A 12835-nucleotide genomic window follows, 5' to 3' on the forward strand; every position below is an offset into this window, starting at 1 on the left:
TGTGTGCAGAATGTATTTTTAAGAGGCCTTTTCCATCCCATTTAAAGCTCCTTTAGAGCAGTATAAAGAGGCCTTAGGGTGACAGACAATCAGGGACTAATCAGATTCTAACCCCAGTTTTACCACATACTTCTGAGGCCTGATCATCCCTTCAGTTGTGTGTGATAGAATGATCAGGCCCTTGCTGTGACCTTGGGCAAGTAATATAATCTCTCTGTCCTACATTGATTTTTGTGTGTGTGGAAATCTCCTGCTGTTTTTCTAACCACCTGGGTAATTCCACTGTTGCTAGCATCAATGGATGAACTGGTGTAGATTAGAGCTAGAGCAACAGCGGGAGAACTTCACAAAAATCTTGGAGTAGACACAGCCTTTGTTTCCTTATCTATAAAATGAGAAAATCTAGCACAAGATTTGTGGCAATTTTTAGGCTAAATTTATTAATGTTTTAAAATGCTTTCAGATTCTCAGATGGAAGTCACTATATAAGTAAAAAATATTAATAAGAGGACAAAGAAAAACAAAAAATTTACTTAGGTACAGTACAAGCCCTATACAATATATTAAATGAAGATATAAATCTAATTCAGAAGTCTGAGGATATTCCCACTTGTATTTATTTATTTATCATTATTATGAAAGTGGTGTCCATAATTCCCAATCAAGATCAGAGGTCATTGGATTGGGTGCTGTACGGGCACATTAAAAGACAATACCTACCCTGAATGTTACAAATGTTTTGCAGTAAGTTAAATCTTAGATTTGAACTACTAGTCAATGTTCCTGTGCCACTGATTCCCTTTTAGATTACTCAGTACTCAATCTTCTGAGTCAGTAAAATCTAAGAGGAAAAAAATGATTTTAAAACATCAGAATTTCACTGAAAACTGGATGCTGTGCCTGAGATGAGTTTCCTGTCACATCTGATATATAATTTAAAAATATTTTAAAATTAACAAATAATGTAAAATCAAGTAATTTTGTGTATTGATTTGCTGTTCCTAGTTGTGCTTCTTAATATATCAATATTATATTAATGCTGGGAAATAATTATTATTTGTTTCAAATGGAAAATATGCTTGACATGCTTAGACAAAAATAAAGTGTCTGCATTGAAGAGTTTACATTCTAGAAGGTAAAAAGATTATATGCAGAGGTATGAAGAGCTTAGTGGATTTGCTTTGGCTTTCTTATTTTAAAAAAGTTTTAAACTCACTTCTTTTAAAGATCGTGGAAGAAGTGTTGTTTTTTTTAAGTGACTTGAATGGGAAGCAGTAAGCTTGGTGAACTGGCTTGGGAAGAAAATGTAATGCAGAGAGATGGCAGGATGGAAAAAAGCATAGACACTGGTCTGAGGGAGAGCAGAATAAGGTATTAATATTGGCATTGTGGGTTATTCAAAGGGTTTGATGGGGAACATGGCATCCAGGATGTAGGACAGGGCAGAGTTTTCAAGGGCTTGGAAGGCCAGGACTAAAAGTTTAAAGTCGATGTAGTGCTTAAAGGTAACTACAAAGGAATTCTTTTGTAATCATTGGGGTTTTGCTCTTTCTTTGTTTTATGATGTAAGAAGATGATCTAAGAGGTTGATTTTTGTTTTTTAAATACTTTTTTCAGTTTTTTTTTTTACTTTAGAAATATCAGATCTAGTCTTTCCTGGTTTTGCTGGAGGAGTTTGTGTGTGTGTGTGTGTGTGTATGACAGATGTTTCTTATGAGGGTTCACATATTAGATGAAGGGTAGGCAGTTGAATTTGTAATAAAGATATCCTTTGTTTCAGTCAGTCTCCCCATCGTTATTGTTATTACTGTTTGTGTGACAGAAGCACCTGGGAACTCCAGTCCAGAGATAGAGCCATACTGGTATTGCACTTGTGCAGGCAAGTAACAAAGAAGACTCTGCCCCCAAGAGTTTACAAAGCAGGTGCTGATGGATGCACCAGGGGGACAAACGTGGGTTGGGATGCGGTTGGGAGGATGAAGGTACAATAGAGCAATGTTTAGCAGAAGTGTCCTCACTGCACTCCCTCTCCCAATGCCCAGGGAGGAAAGAGGAGCTTCACAAGGTGGCCAGGTTAAACTCCAGGCTCTGATAGTGTGTATGCAAGAGCGTGCACTCCAGAGGCAAAGAGCCCGCATAGAAAATGCCTTGCCCCTGCAGCCATGGATGGGAAGGAGCAAGAATATGGCTGTCTTGTTCTTTTTAATTTCTCACTACAGAACATGGCGTTGAAACATGCCTGTGGGGGAAATCTCAGCCAGGGGCTGCTGCACACTGGAGAGAGCGAGCTCCTGGCCTGCAGAAGATACTTTCAAACCGTGCTCCGCAAACAGCGCTGCAGCTACTGCTATGAAGAAACCGGCCAGCGCCTCCTCCAGCCCACCCGCCCACGCACTTTTTCTCAAGGCCGCAATCTGGCAAACGCACAATTCTCCACAAAGATGGCGGTGCGGGCGGGGCGCGGCAAACTCCCCTGTGAACACCCTTCTCCCCCCCCGCGTACAGAGACTGAGGGGGCGGTGCCGCGGCCCCTCTCTAGCTACCTGGAGGCCCACTCTATGATCAGGGCGCTCGGAAAGAGGGCGTGGCGTGCGGCGGCCAGCGCGGCCGTTGACGAGGCAGGCTAGGTACGAGGCAAACGGGGCGGGGCCAGGAGGGCGGGCGGTGGAAGAGGCGGGGGCCGGGAGCCCAGACTGGCAGTTAGCAGCGACTCCCCTTTGTGTCTGGGCTGGCAACGGGGCGCGAGCAGGAGCCAGCCGGGGCTGGGAGGCGACGCGTGTGAATCCCCCGCACCTCTCCTGGCCGAGCCCGTCTGTGGAGGGCGAGGGCAGGGAGCAGGAGCTGCCGCGCGGGGGAGTCAGCCTGTGGGAAGGCGCCGGGCTCCGCGCCCGCCCCGGGGGCACCCCGCAGCCCGGGACCGCCGGCGGAAGCCCCGGGACGCCCCTCGCGGGGTCTCTCTAGGCGGAGCAGCGCTGCCCGCCGACGGCGGGGGAAGGGGCGAGGAGGAGACGGGAGGAGGAGACGGGAGAGGGGCCTCTGTCGCTCTCCCGGCCGGCGGCGAGCAGGAACTGGAGCCTGAGCCATTGCTCAGCTGGAGGCACCCGGGCGGGCGCCCTCCCTTCGGAGGGGCGAGGGCTGCGCTCGAGTCCTGGGCGGCTGAAGAGCCCAGATGGGCCAAGGCGCAGCCTGTCCGTGGAAGTGACTGAGGGCGCCTCTCCTCGTTACCAGACACGGAAGAGGGCGAAGGCAGACCGAGACCGTCCGCGGGATGGGAGGCGTCTCTGGCCCCCGTCTTCTTCAGAGCTTGTTCCGCGTAGCCAGGGCCGAGTAAGGAGGCTCCAGAGGTGACCGTTGCTGTCGATTCCCCCTCACCCCTGGATATGTTTCATGCCAAACCTGGATGCTTCTTTGATATCGTGAAGTTGCGTGGGAAATAGTCTGGGTTTCCGGTGTGACCGCAAGAGTAGCTGCTCACCTAGGGGAAGGGAAATGCACCTTGGTTTGGAGACAAAACCTCCCTTTTCTGTGGTCGTTAGAAAGAAGAGGAGCCAAGTCCCGAGGCATGAAGACAGATACGTGTAATGGAGTAAGACCTCAGACAGCTCCTGTCATCTGCCGTTTGCCCTTCCAGACTGGATTGTGATCCAAGAGAGTTTTAAGATTGTTTAGAAAAGGGAGGAAATTCCTCCTTTCGGTATTTTTTTTTCCCTTCTGCCTCCTTCTTTGGCTTCCTCAGGTATGAGTGCCTCTCTGCAGCACCTTTTGCGGGTGCTCTTGCTCTCCAGTGCCACCCTGCTGCTCAGCACTGCGGCTGGTAAGTAGCCACCGGGTGTAATATACTTGCCATTTTGGCAGAGGAAAGGGGGTGGGGTCCGGCAGTATTTCAGTATATTGTGACCCATTAAACAGTAGTATGTGTGTCTGAGTGAAGTGTGATAATGGTTTTAAGTGAGGACCATATTTGAGACCATATTTTTAAGTGAGGACCATATATGAGAATAAAACATGCTTTTTGTATAAAGGAACCCAGTCTGCAGCTGAGGTTTATTTTCTCTTGGTCTGTTCATGCTGGTTAATGGCTTGTTCTCTCTCTCTTGGGGTGGTGTTTTTTTTTCCTATGAAATGTTTAACATCTTTGTGAGGTAATGCCAGAATTTTTAAAATACAATTTAATCACAAGAAAGAGCTATGTCTGCTTGCTAATGGGGTCTTTGGGCACAGCCATTTTTTATTTTACTAACATCGATGCTATTAGGGGCAATATAACTACAACATTTGATACATCTTTTAGGGAAAATTGACTTATTAATAATGCATATTTCTTGGAGCTTGAAACAGAAATGATTTTTTTCACAATTATGTTATTTATAGAATAGTAAAATAAGATGGTGATGAGGAATACTGCAAGATCTGAGTATACATAATGTTAAAGGTTTCATTTTCCTACAGTAAATCTAATATTTTTGAAAAAAATGCTCTATTTTAAATTTTTTGAAGCTCAGTGTTAGATGCACAGAACAATTTGCCATGAGATTGGAACAGTATATAGCCCTTGCATCCATTGGCTTTTGGTCATTGTGACAGATTAGCATGAGGGACTCTCTGAAGTGCTACCCAGGTTTATTAGGTGCTAATAGTTATTCCTCCGTTCTATATACTTTTAATGGTTTTTGGAAGATTCATAGTACCTTGGTATCTTTCTTTCCACTCAGAAACTAGTGTAGAATGCTCAATCTTCCCAGCATTCTTTTTATAATCTACTGTGATCCTCAGATATAGGATAATAGAGAAATGTGCAGTTTCTTGTGAAGATGGCATAAGAAGATTGGTAGTTTGTCACATCCTTTTTTTTTGTTTGTTTTTTTAAATTAATTTTTTTTTAAATGCATTTTGGTCAGTGTTCAAAATAGTCTCTTTGCTAGTAGAATAATACTGTGAATTAGACGTGTTTGGTCAGTTTCTCCATTGCTTTACTAAGAATGGATAGTCTTCCATTTTATAAAAGGCTTTCTTGGGGAAATATTGAACTGAAATCATTGATATGGAGCACTTTCCTGCATCAGCCTGCCTTTTGCCTGTCCTTGACATTTTAGATCTATATCTACCGGGGTTTTCTGTGATAGCTTGGTAAGAGGATTTCTTTGAAGAATAAACCTTTCAAGGTCAAAAGCTTTGGGATATTTCAGAGTCATATACATTTTAATACCAATTATCTAACCTTGTCTCTTAAATGTGAAACTTAAAAAAAATAGTTCTGTTTCTCATTTAATTACTTTGTTAAATGTTTATGAGTTAATTTTTCTTTGTACTGTTGAGAGTGAAGGTTTAATAGTACTGATCTGAGCCAGGCAGGGGATGGGGCAGGTGCCTACAAGCCTACTTAGTGAGCTTCGCCAATTTTGCCTCAATTCTGACCTGTCATAATCACTGCTACTTCAGTCCTGGGTTTGTCTTGTACAGACTGATAATCATGTCACATTCTTTGGTCATCTTGTGAAATGCATGAATAGGAACTCATTTTCACATTATGGCTGTATAATACTTCTGATAATATGTACAATACAAAACTTCTGTACAGCTTAAAGTCTCGGTGACAACCATGTTGAAGAATATGCTAATGTTTTGAGATTTAGCTAATATAACCATTCTAAAGCTTGACTCTAAATTTAAACAGTGTATTTCAGAAAAGAAACCTAGGAACCCACACTATGTGAAGGTCTACCCTTATATGTATGTGAATGACCCTCTCCCCCACTTCCCTGAAACTAGGAGCTGTGCATTCACATCTGAGTGTATACTTTTGGCCCTGTGCAGCTCTGAAATCCTTCATTAATGTCCCACAATATGGCTGACCTAGTGAATGGATAAGACAATAGCAGGTGAAATGCATTGTTGATGATTGTGAAGTAAGGCACAGTGAAGGGAAAATTTTAATTTAAAACTTTATAAGGCATATGAGTAATTGAGTATCAACTTAGGAAAAATATCTAGGCATCCTTCAAGGACAGCTCAGTAAAGACCTTTGCAGCTATAGTCTAAACAAGGAAAGATCTTAAGAGCCTAAGAAATGGGGTGGAACATAAAACAATGGCATTAGAAGTCTATGGTTCACTCTTATCTGGAATACTGTATGCAGAAAAGGAGATAGGGCACTTCCTGTCCATTTAATATTTGAAGGGCTTAATTTGCTGTGGGGTAAGTCCTCGCCCCCCTGCGCGCCCCCCCCCCCCGACTTTTCATAGGTCTATATGCTCCATGATATCTTCCATTTCTTGCCCCCTCCCTTCCCCCCTGGACTTTGCAGGGTATAATATAATCACATATAGTATTCTATATGCTGACACAATTGCCCCTCCCCCTGTGATTTTTCTTTTCTGAAATGACACCTGAACCTAATAAATATGTATAACTGAAGACTCAGAATTCTTCCTGTCCAGTCACAGTGACGAAATCTGCCACCTTCCTGTATAAAATCTCTACAGATCTTAAGTGTCCAGTATTCTTCTATTAAACTTGTATAGCCCTCCCTCTAAAAAGTAATGCTACTGTGAGGAGAAAAAGTCTCAACCAAGTGTTGATCAAGCTTTTAAAGATGACCTATGAAGGGAAGGGAAAAATTGGGCTTATGCCACTTTTATTTAGTTTTATTTTGTATAAAGAAGGCTTGACATTCTTCCTCGCACTTCTTTTCTTTAGAAATATCAATCATATTGAATCTTCCCCTTTTTTTGTTGGAGGACTTTTTGGATGACTCTTATATCCTGGGACCGTAATTGAAGAGGAATGGGTATTGAATACTTGAGAACTTTTCTTGTGTGGCTTTTGTTAAAGCTTTTGTTTTGTTTTTGATAACATTTATTTAATAGTCTGAATAAAAATCACTTCCCCTCTAAATCAATCAGTTTCACTACCTTGGTATCCGTGATGTATAATCCTCAAGAAATTGCACTTCAAATTTTTTTTTTCATTGCTAAAATCAGAAAATATTAGAAAAAAAATGGGTTTGTGCCTTTTTAGGACATCTTTAAGAAATCTGTTGGTCTTTATCTGCATAGTTTTGTCTCAATTTATTAATATTAAAAAGCTAAAGTACTGTAAAGTAATGATTGAAGTATTTTTAAAAGCAATTAAAATGTTTTAAAATTTTAAAATGAACGAATTGGGGCAGTCTTGTCTTGTTCTGCTTAGAAAGTTAGCTTCCTCAGTGTTTCAAAATTTTAATCCCAAATGTGAAATTGTGAGAGGTGGGACAGATTGGCCATTAAATTCAATTTCTCTAGTGAGCAGTATTTCTGACTCATGATCTAAGATGGTGTCCTCCTGTGTGGACTATTGATCTTGTATATCAAAGTAGTTGCCTGAAATCATCTCTACTCCAGATCCCTGCTGTTTTGCCATAGATGTGCCCATTGCTAGGGCCCCATCAAATTCACAGCCGTGAAAAATGTGTCACAGACTGTGAAATCTGGTCTCCCTTCGTGAAATCTGGTCTTTTGTATGCTTTTACCCTAAACTATAAGTGTGCATGGGGGAGACCAGTGTTTCTCAAATTGGGGGCCCTGACCCAAAAGGGGGTTGCAAGGTTATTTTAGGGGAGTCACCCTTACTTCTGTGCTGCCTTTCAGCGCTGGGTGGCTGGAGAGCAGTGGCTGTTGGCCTGGTGCCCAGCTCTGAAGGCAGCACCTCATCAGCAGCAGTGCAGAAGGAAGAGTGGAAATACCATACCATGCCATCCTTACTTCTGTGCTGCTGCTGGCGGTGGCTCTGCATTCAGAGCTGGGCTCCGGGCCAGCAGCTGCTTAGCTTTGAAGGCAGCACCGCCACCAGAAGCAGCGCAGAAGTAAGGATGGCATGGTATGGTATTGCCACCCTTACTTCTGTGCTGCTGCCTGCAGAGCTGGGCCCATCAGTAGCTTTCACTCTCCAGCCGCCCAGCTCTGAAGGCAGTGCAGAAGTAAGTGTGGCAGTACTGCAACACCCTCTGCCTCATAATAACCTTGTGACCCCCCCCCCCAACTCCTTTCGGGTCAGGACTCCTACAACTACAACACCATGAATTTTCAGATTTAAATAGCTGGAATCACGAAATTTATGACTTTTAAAAGCCTATGACCGTGAAATTGACCAAAATGGGCTGTGAATTTGGTAGGGCTCTGCCCATTGCCTGTGGCCATTGGATCTTTCCTTTCTCATTTGAGTAGTAGTCAGGAAATCCAATTTTTGATGGTTAGAGATGGGAACTTGTTCAAAAGGAGTTAGTCTGGCAGACAGAACCACTCTACTTGCTTGAGGGATACAATTGGTACACTTGAGGGTAGGTTAGTACATAAGCCCTTCCCCCACATTAAAGTAGGTATTGATTAACTTTTCTGAGGCCTTACTCTGAATGTACCAGCCACTCCTTTAATGGTGATTTCTGTGTGTCAGCTGTGATTTCAAAAGTCATGTTGCCAAGGCGCCAGAGAACAGAGCAGTGCTTCCTTGAGACAGTGCTTCTGTGTGAATGGCCCTGCCCTCTAGACATCCAGGGGTAACTGGGTAGCTGAGTCTCCTGCTTATTTTGATCTGATATAGGGAAAACTTCACTACTTTGCCCTGGATGAAGAGATCAGGGGAATTTAGCTGAGTTTTCCTTTTTCACTGGAGCCGAGCCTCTGCGATGTTTGCTTTTATTTTTTTGCAGAAGAGGGGTTGTCTGGCCTTGTTACTTTTTTAGCAAATATTGCCTAAAAGGGACATCAACTTAAAAAAAACTCACTGCTATTTGAATTTTTTTACATATTAACACCAATCTTTAATATAACTGAAATAGACTAGAGAAGAATATTTTTGTCAAGTTTTTTCTTTGTGCTTTTTTTTCAGCACTTTGTGCAGTCAGCTTCACTGTTTCCTCTGTAGAGTCAGGAAACCAGTACCCTTCTTATTTGTCTTTCATGCAGCAACAGGAGAGAGAACATTTTAAAATGTGATTGTGAAATCACAGAAATTAGAGGTACTCATTGAAGTGCTTCGGTTCTATACCAGGAGGCCTTGTAATTCATTCTTTAAGATTTACTAGATTTAAAGTGGATGGGTGTGCGTTAAACATGAATCCTCTTGGAAAGGTGCTAATACAATTTCCCTGGCCAGTGCAAAAGGGGCTTGTATGAATGGCTGCATAAAGAACATTGAGAACAAAATGCTTAACCTGGAATGAAAGAGAAACAACAGTTATGATGGATAATGGTTCTCAGCCTTATAGGAACACGAGCACAGCTTGTTAGCAGCTTTGACTGTCTTAGTAAGCATTTTGTCTAGTCCTCTGGATTTAGTGAAACTGATGCTCATTTTTCTTTTTCTCAGACTTAAGTCAGTTTTATTTACCTTTATAATATCAAGAAAAGGAAGAAGTCACGATAATCTGTTCTTAAAAACAAACAACCAAAAACTTGTTTAAATACAGCAGTCTCTATTGATATTTTTAGCATAAGAATTATTATACTAGAGCAGGCTACTCTATCTAGCCCAGTATTTCGTTAAGTGCAGGTGCTACTGTGAGATGCTTCAGAGGAAGGCACAAAAAAGTTATGGTTGGCTTTTCCCCTAAAACATGAGGGTTTGTTATCAGTGTCAGTGGCAACTCTGTAAAATTATGTTGAGGTTTTGGAAGTAAAATAGGATTAAAAACACTTTGTTGTATGCCTTGGTTTTGTTTAATCTTCTCATTTGGCACAACAATTCTTCACAAGATATTTGAATTTTTTATAAATCTTTCAGTTAATATTACTATTCAGAGGATGTATTTTAAAAATGCTCCCCTCTTGCTCAGTTTCTGAATATTTCTTTGGGTTCTTCTAGCTAAACAACCAGTCTTGACAAACTCCAAATTTTTCTCACACACATTCTGATAACATTTTAGGCAGAGAGGCTTCTGAAATCGTAATATTAAACACTGAGTCAGTCTCTTTATTCTGGACAATCTAATTGAGCAATGCCAAGATGAGACAAATGTCAAATTCTGTCAGTTACTTCTGGTTTCTGGTGCTGCCAACATGATTCACCAGGTCAATTCCTCACAGAGTTTGGAGGCAGGCCAGGCAGCAAGTGGTATGGAGTGCCACAGAAGTGAGCAGAGTCTGGGTGCATGTGAATAAAGATGGAAGAGAGGTAGGCAGATTAAGAGGGAACTTGGAGGCATGAGGAGTTGAGCTGTGTTTGAGGGTAGAAATGTAGAGATGAGAGGGGAGTGAGGTTATGTATGGGAAGAATGTGGAGGTCTGCAACTGTGCAGGGGACCTGGGTCCTGATGGGGTGGAGCCTAGTGCCTTTGCACTAAGGGACTGCTGTACAGATACTCAACTCCCTCAGCACGGCAAAGAGCTGAGTCGGTACTGCAGTGCTCCTCATGGTGCTGCCACATGAATGTCTCAGTGCAGAGTCTGGGTACTGCGCTCCCTTTCTTCTCCCTTGTGATCCCTTCACATCTTTGCTCAGCCTCCCTGTGTCTAAAATCCCTGCCCCTTGCTTGACTGACTGCAAATATGAGCTATTGGAAAAAAACAAAATACAACACCATACTAACTGTATCTTGTCTATATAACACTACTGCAAAATTATAAAACAGTGTCTACCAAAATGATAAATGCTATTAAAACCATTTCCATTAAAAAAAAATCAAACATTTTCCTTCTGTTAACAATCATCCAGCACGATACACAACAACACAACCATTCGCTACGAATCTACACAATATGCACTTACCAACGCAGACCCAATTCATTGTCATGAACAAATACAAAACATCTGTTTCTAATGACATTGAATAACAGGTTGAACATCTTGCATGGAGGTAGAGAAAGGTTGTATGTGTATTGGGACTAGGGATGTGGGTTAGGCCTTGTGGAGACAAAGAAATCATAATTGTAGGTTGCAAGGGTTGGATGAAGATTTAACTAGTTCTTTTGCAGTTTTGTTAGTGGTATATGCGCTTGAATAACCTTAACCTGGTTGTTAATGAACTTTTGGGGGCTTAACCCTTAAAATAAGATTTATTCCCTTCTCTCTAACGCACAAATCTGAATGTGATATGATCCATTCATATAAACATCAAATCTTTTTAAGAATCCTACTGAGCTTTTGGCCTGTATATTATGGCAATGAGTTCCACAGGGTGTTTTTTCATTTATCAGTTTCAGATATATTGCCTTTCAATCTCATTGAATGTTCCCTTATTCTTGTATTATGAGACTGTAAATGATAAGTAGGGGCACCTGACTTATGTATATACCCTTCAATATTTTATATTCCTCATGTCCCATCTTAGTCTTCTCTTCTCCTTAACCATTCCCAGTTTTTGCGGTCTCTTATACTGAAATCTCTTTATGTGGCTAACTTTCATGGCACATTAGTGTACCCCTTTTATTTCTGTCCCATCTTTTATCACATGGGATTATCAGAGCTCAACACACTGTTCCAGGTCAGGAGTAAACAGATTTCTATAATAGCATTATAGCGTTTTCAGTATCTTTTAATCCTATTCTTTATGTATCCTAATGTTTTTCTTATTTTTTGACTATCACTGCAAATTCAGCAGAGGTTTTCATTTAACTCTCTATGAACACAAGGATGCTTGGATTACTTTCCTGAGTGGTTATGGTTCATTTAGGATCCAACATCATTGACTATATTATATAACATGGGGTCCTGGTATTGAATGTTTAGCCACCTACTGTTAGCCTTTGTTGGTGCTTTTGTTAGTTATGGACTGATTTTATTCACAATATTATGATATTCTGCTGAGAGAGAGATTGGACAGTTTCTGCAGAGCTTCCTTAAAGAAAGTGCGCCAAAACTAGGCCAGTGTTTTTTGATAGCAGGTACCCCATTCGTGTACAAGTAGGCTTTGCTGATTGAAGAAGCCTCTTCTGCATTTCTGGGGGGTAATAGGTGCAGTATTTTTGTTTTTATTTATTTATTTATTTTTTGCTTTGCAGGCACAGATTTAGAAGCTCTTATTTAGGAGTCAGATTCAGAAGCTCTTATTTATTAGTTTTTAAGATTTTTAGCAATCTTTGCTTTTTTATTTTTTTGTGCTTCTCAGAGCTGCAGTATATTTAGACTCTAGTTGTGAAACACTTACCAAATATATCATCACATATCCAATTATTACGCTTTTTCAGTGATCTTATCTGTTCATGCAGAATCTGTACTCGAGACCAAACATTATAAATATAATTTTCCTTTAAATGTAAAACTTGTTTTGAATATATCACTGTCAAGGTTCCTTCCCCACTCTGAACTCTAGGGTACAGATGTGGGGACCTGCATGAAAGACCCCTTAAGCTTATTCTTACCAGCTTAGGTTAAAAACTTCCTCAAGGTACAAACTTTCCCTTGTCCTTGAACCCTATGCTGCTACCACCAAGCGTGTTAAACAAAGAACAGGGAAAGAGCCCACTTGAAGACGTCTTCCATCCAAAATATCCCCCCAAGCCCTACACCCCTTTTCCTGGGGAAGGCTTGGTAAAAATCCTCACCAATTTGTACAGGTGAACACAGACCCAAATCCTTGGATCTTAAGAACAATGAAAAAAGCAATCAGGTTCTTAAAAGAAGAATTTAAATTGAAGAAAAAGTAAAAGAATCACCTCTGTAAAATCAGGATGGTAAATACCTTACAGGGTAATCGGATGCAAAACATAGAGAATCCCTCTAGGCAAAACCTTAAGTTACAAAAAGACACAAAAACAGGAATATACATTCCATTCAGCACAGCCTATTTTACCAGCCATTACACAAAAGGAAATCTAATGCATTTCTAGCTAGATTACTTACTAACTTTTTACAGGAGTTCTGA

The 12835-nt window shown here is 41.3% G+C and overlaps 1 protein-coding gene across 1 annotated transcript in view; it reads left to right on the top strand.

Annotated features, from left to right (window-relative positions):
• Positions 1–2682: 2682 nt before the first annotated feature.
• The window catches only part of BMPR2 (bone morphogenetic protein receptor type 2), a 178739-nt gene continuing 168586 nt past the window's right edge, over positions 2683–12835 (top strand). Inside the window, exon 1 of the mRNA XM_084643386.1 lies at positions 2683–3814. Within this exon, the coding sequence (XP_084499512.1) occupies positions 3739–3814 (76 nt within the window). The 5' untranslated portion in view covers positions 2683–3738. The remainder of the gene's footprint in view (positions 3815–12835) is intronic.

Source organism: Lepidochelys olivacea (assembly GCF_965140295.1).
Source record: "Lepidochelys olivacea isolate rLepOli2 genome assembly, chromosome: 11".
Taxonomy (NCBI): domain Eukaryota; kingdom Metazoa; phylum Chordata; order Testudines; family Cheloniidae; genus Lepidochelys; species Lepidochelys olivacea.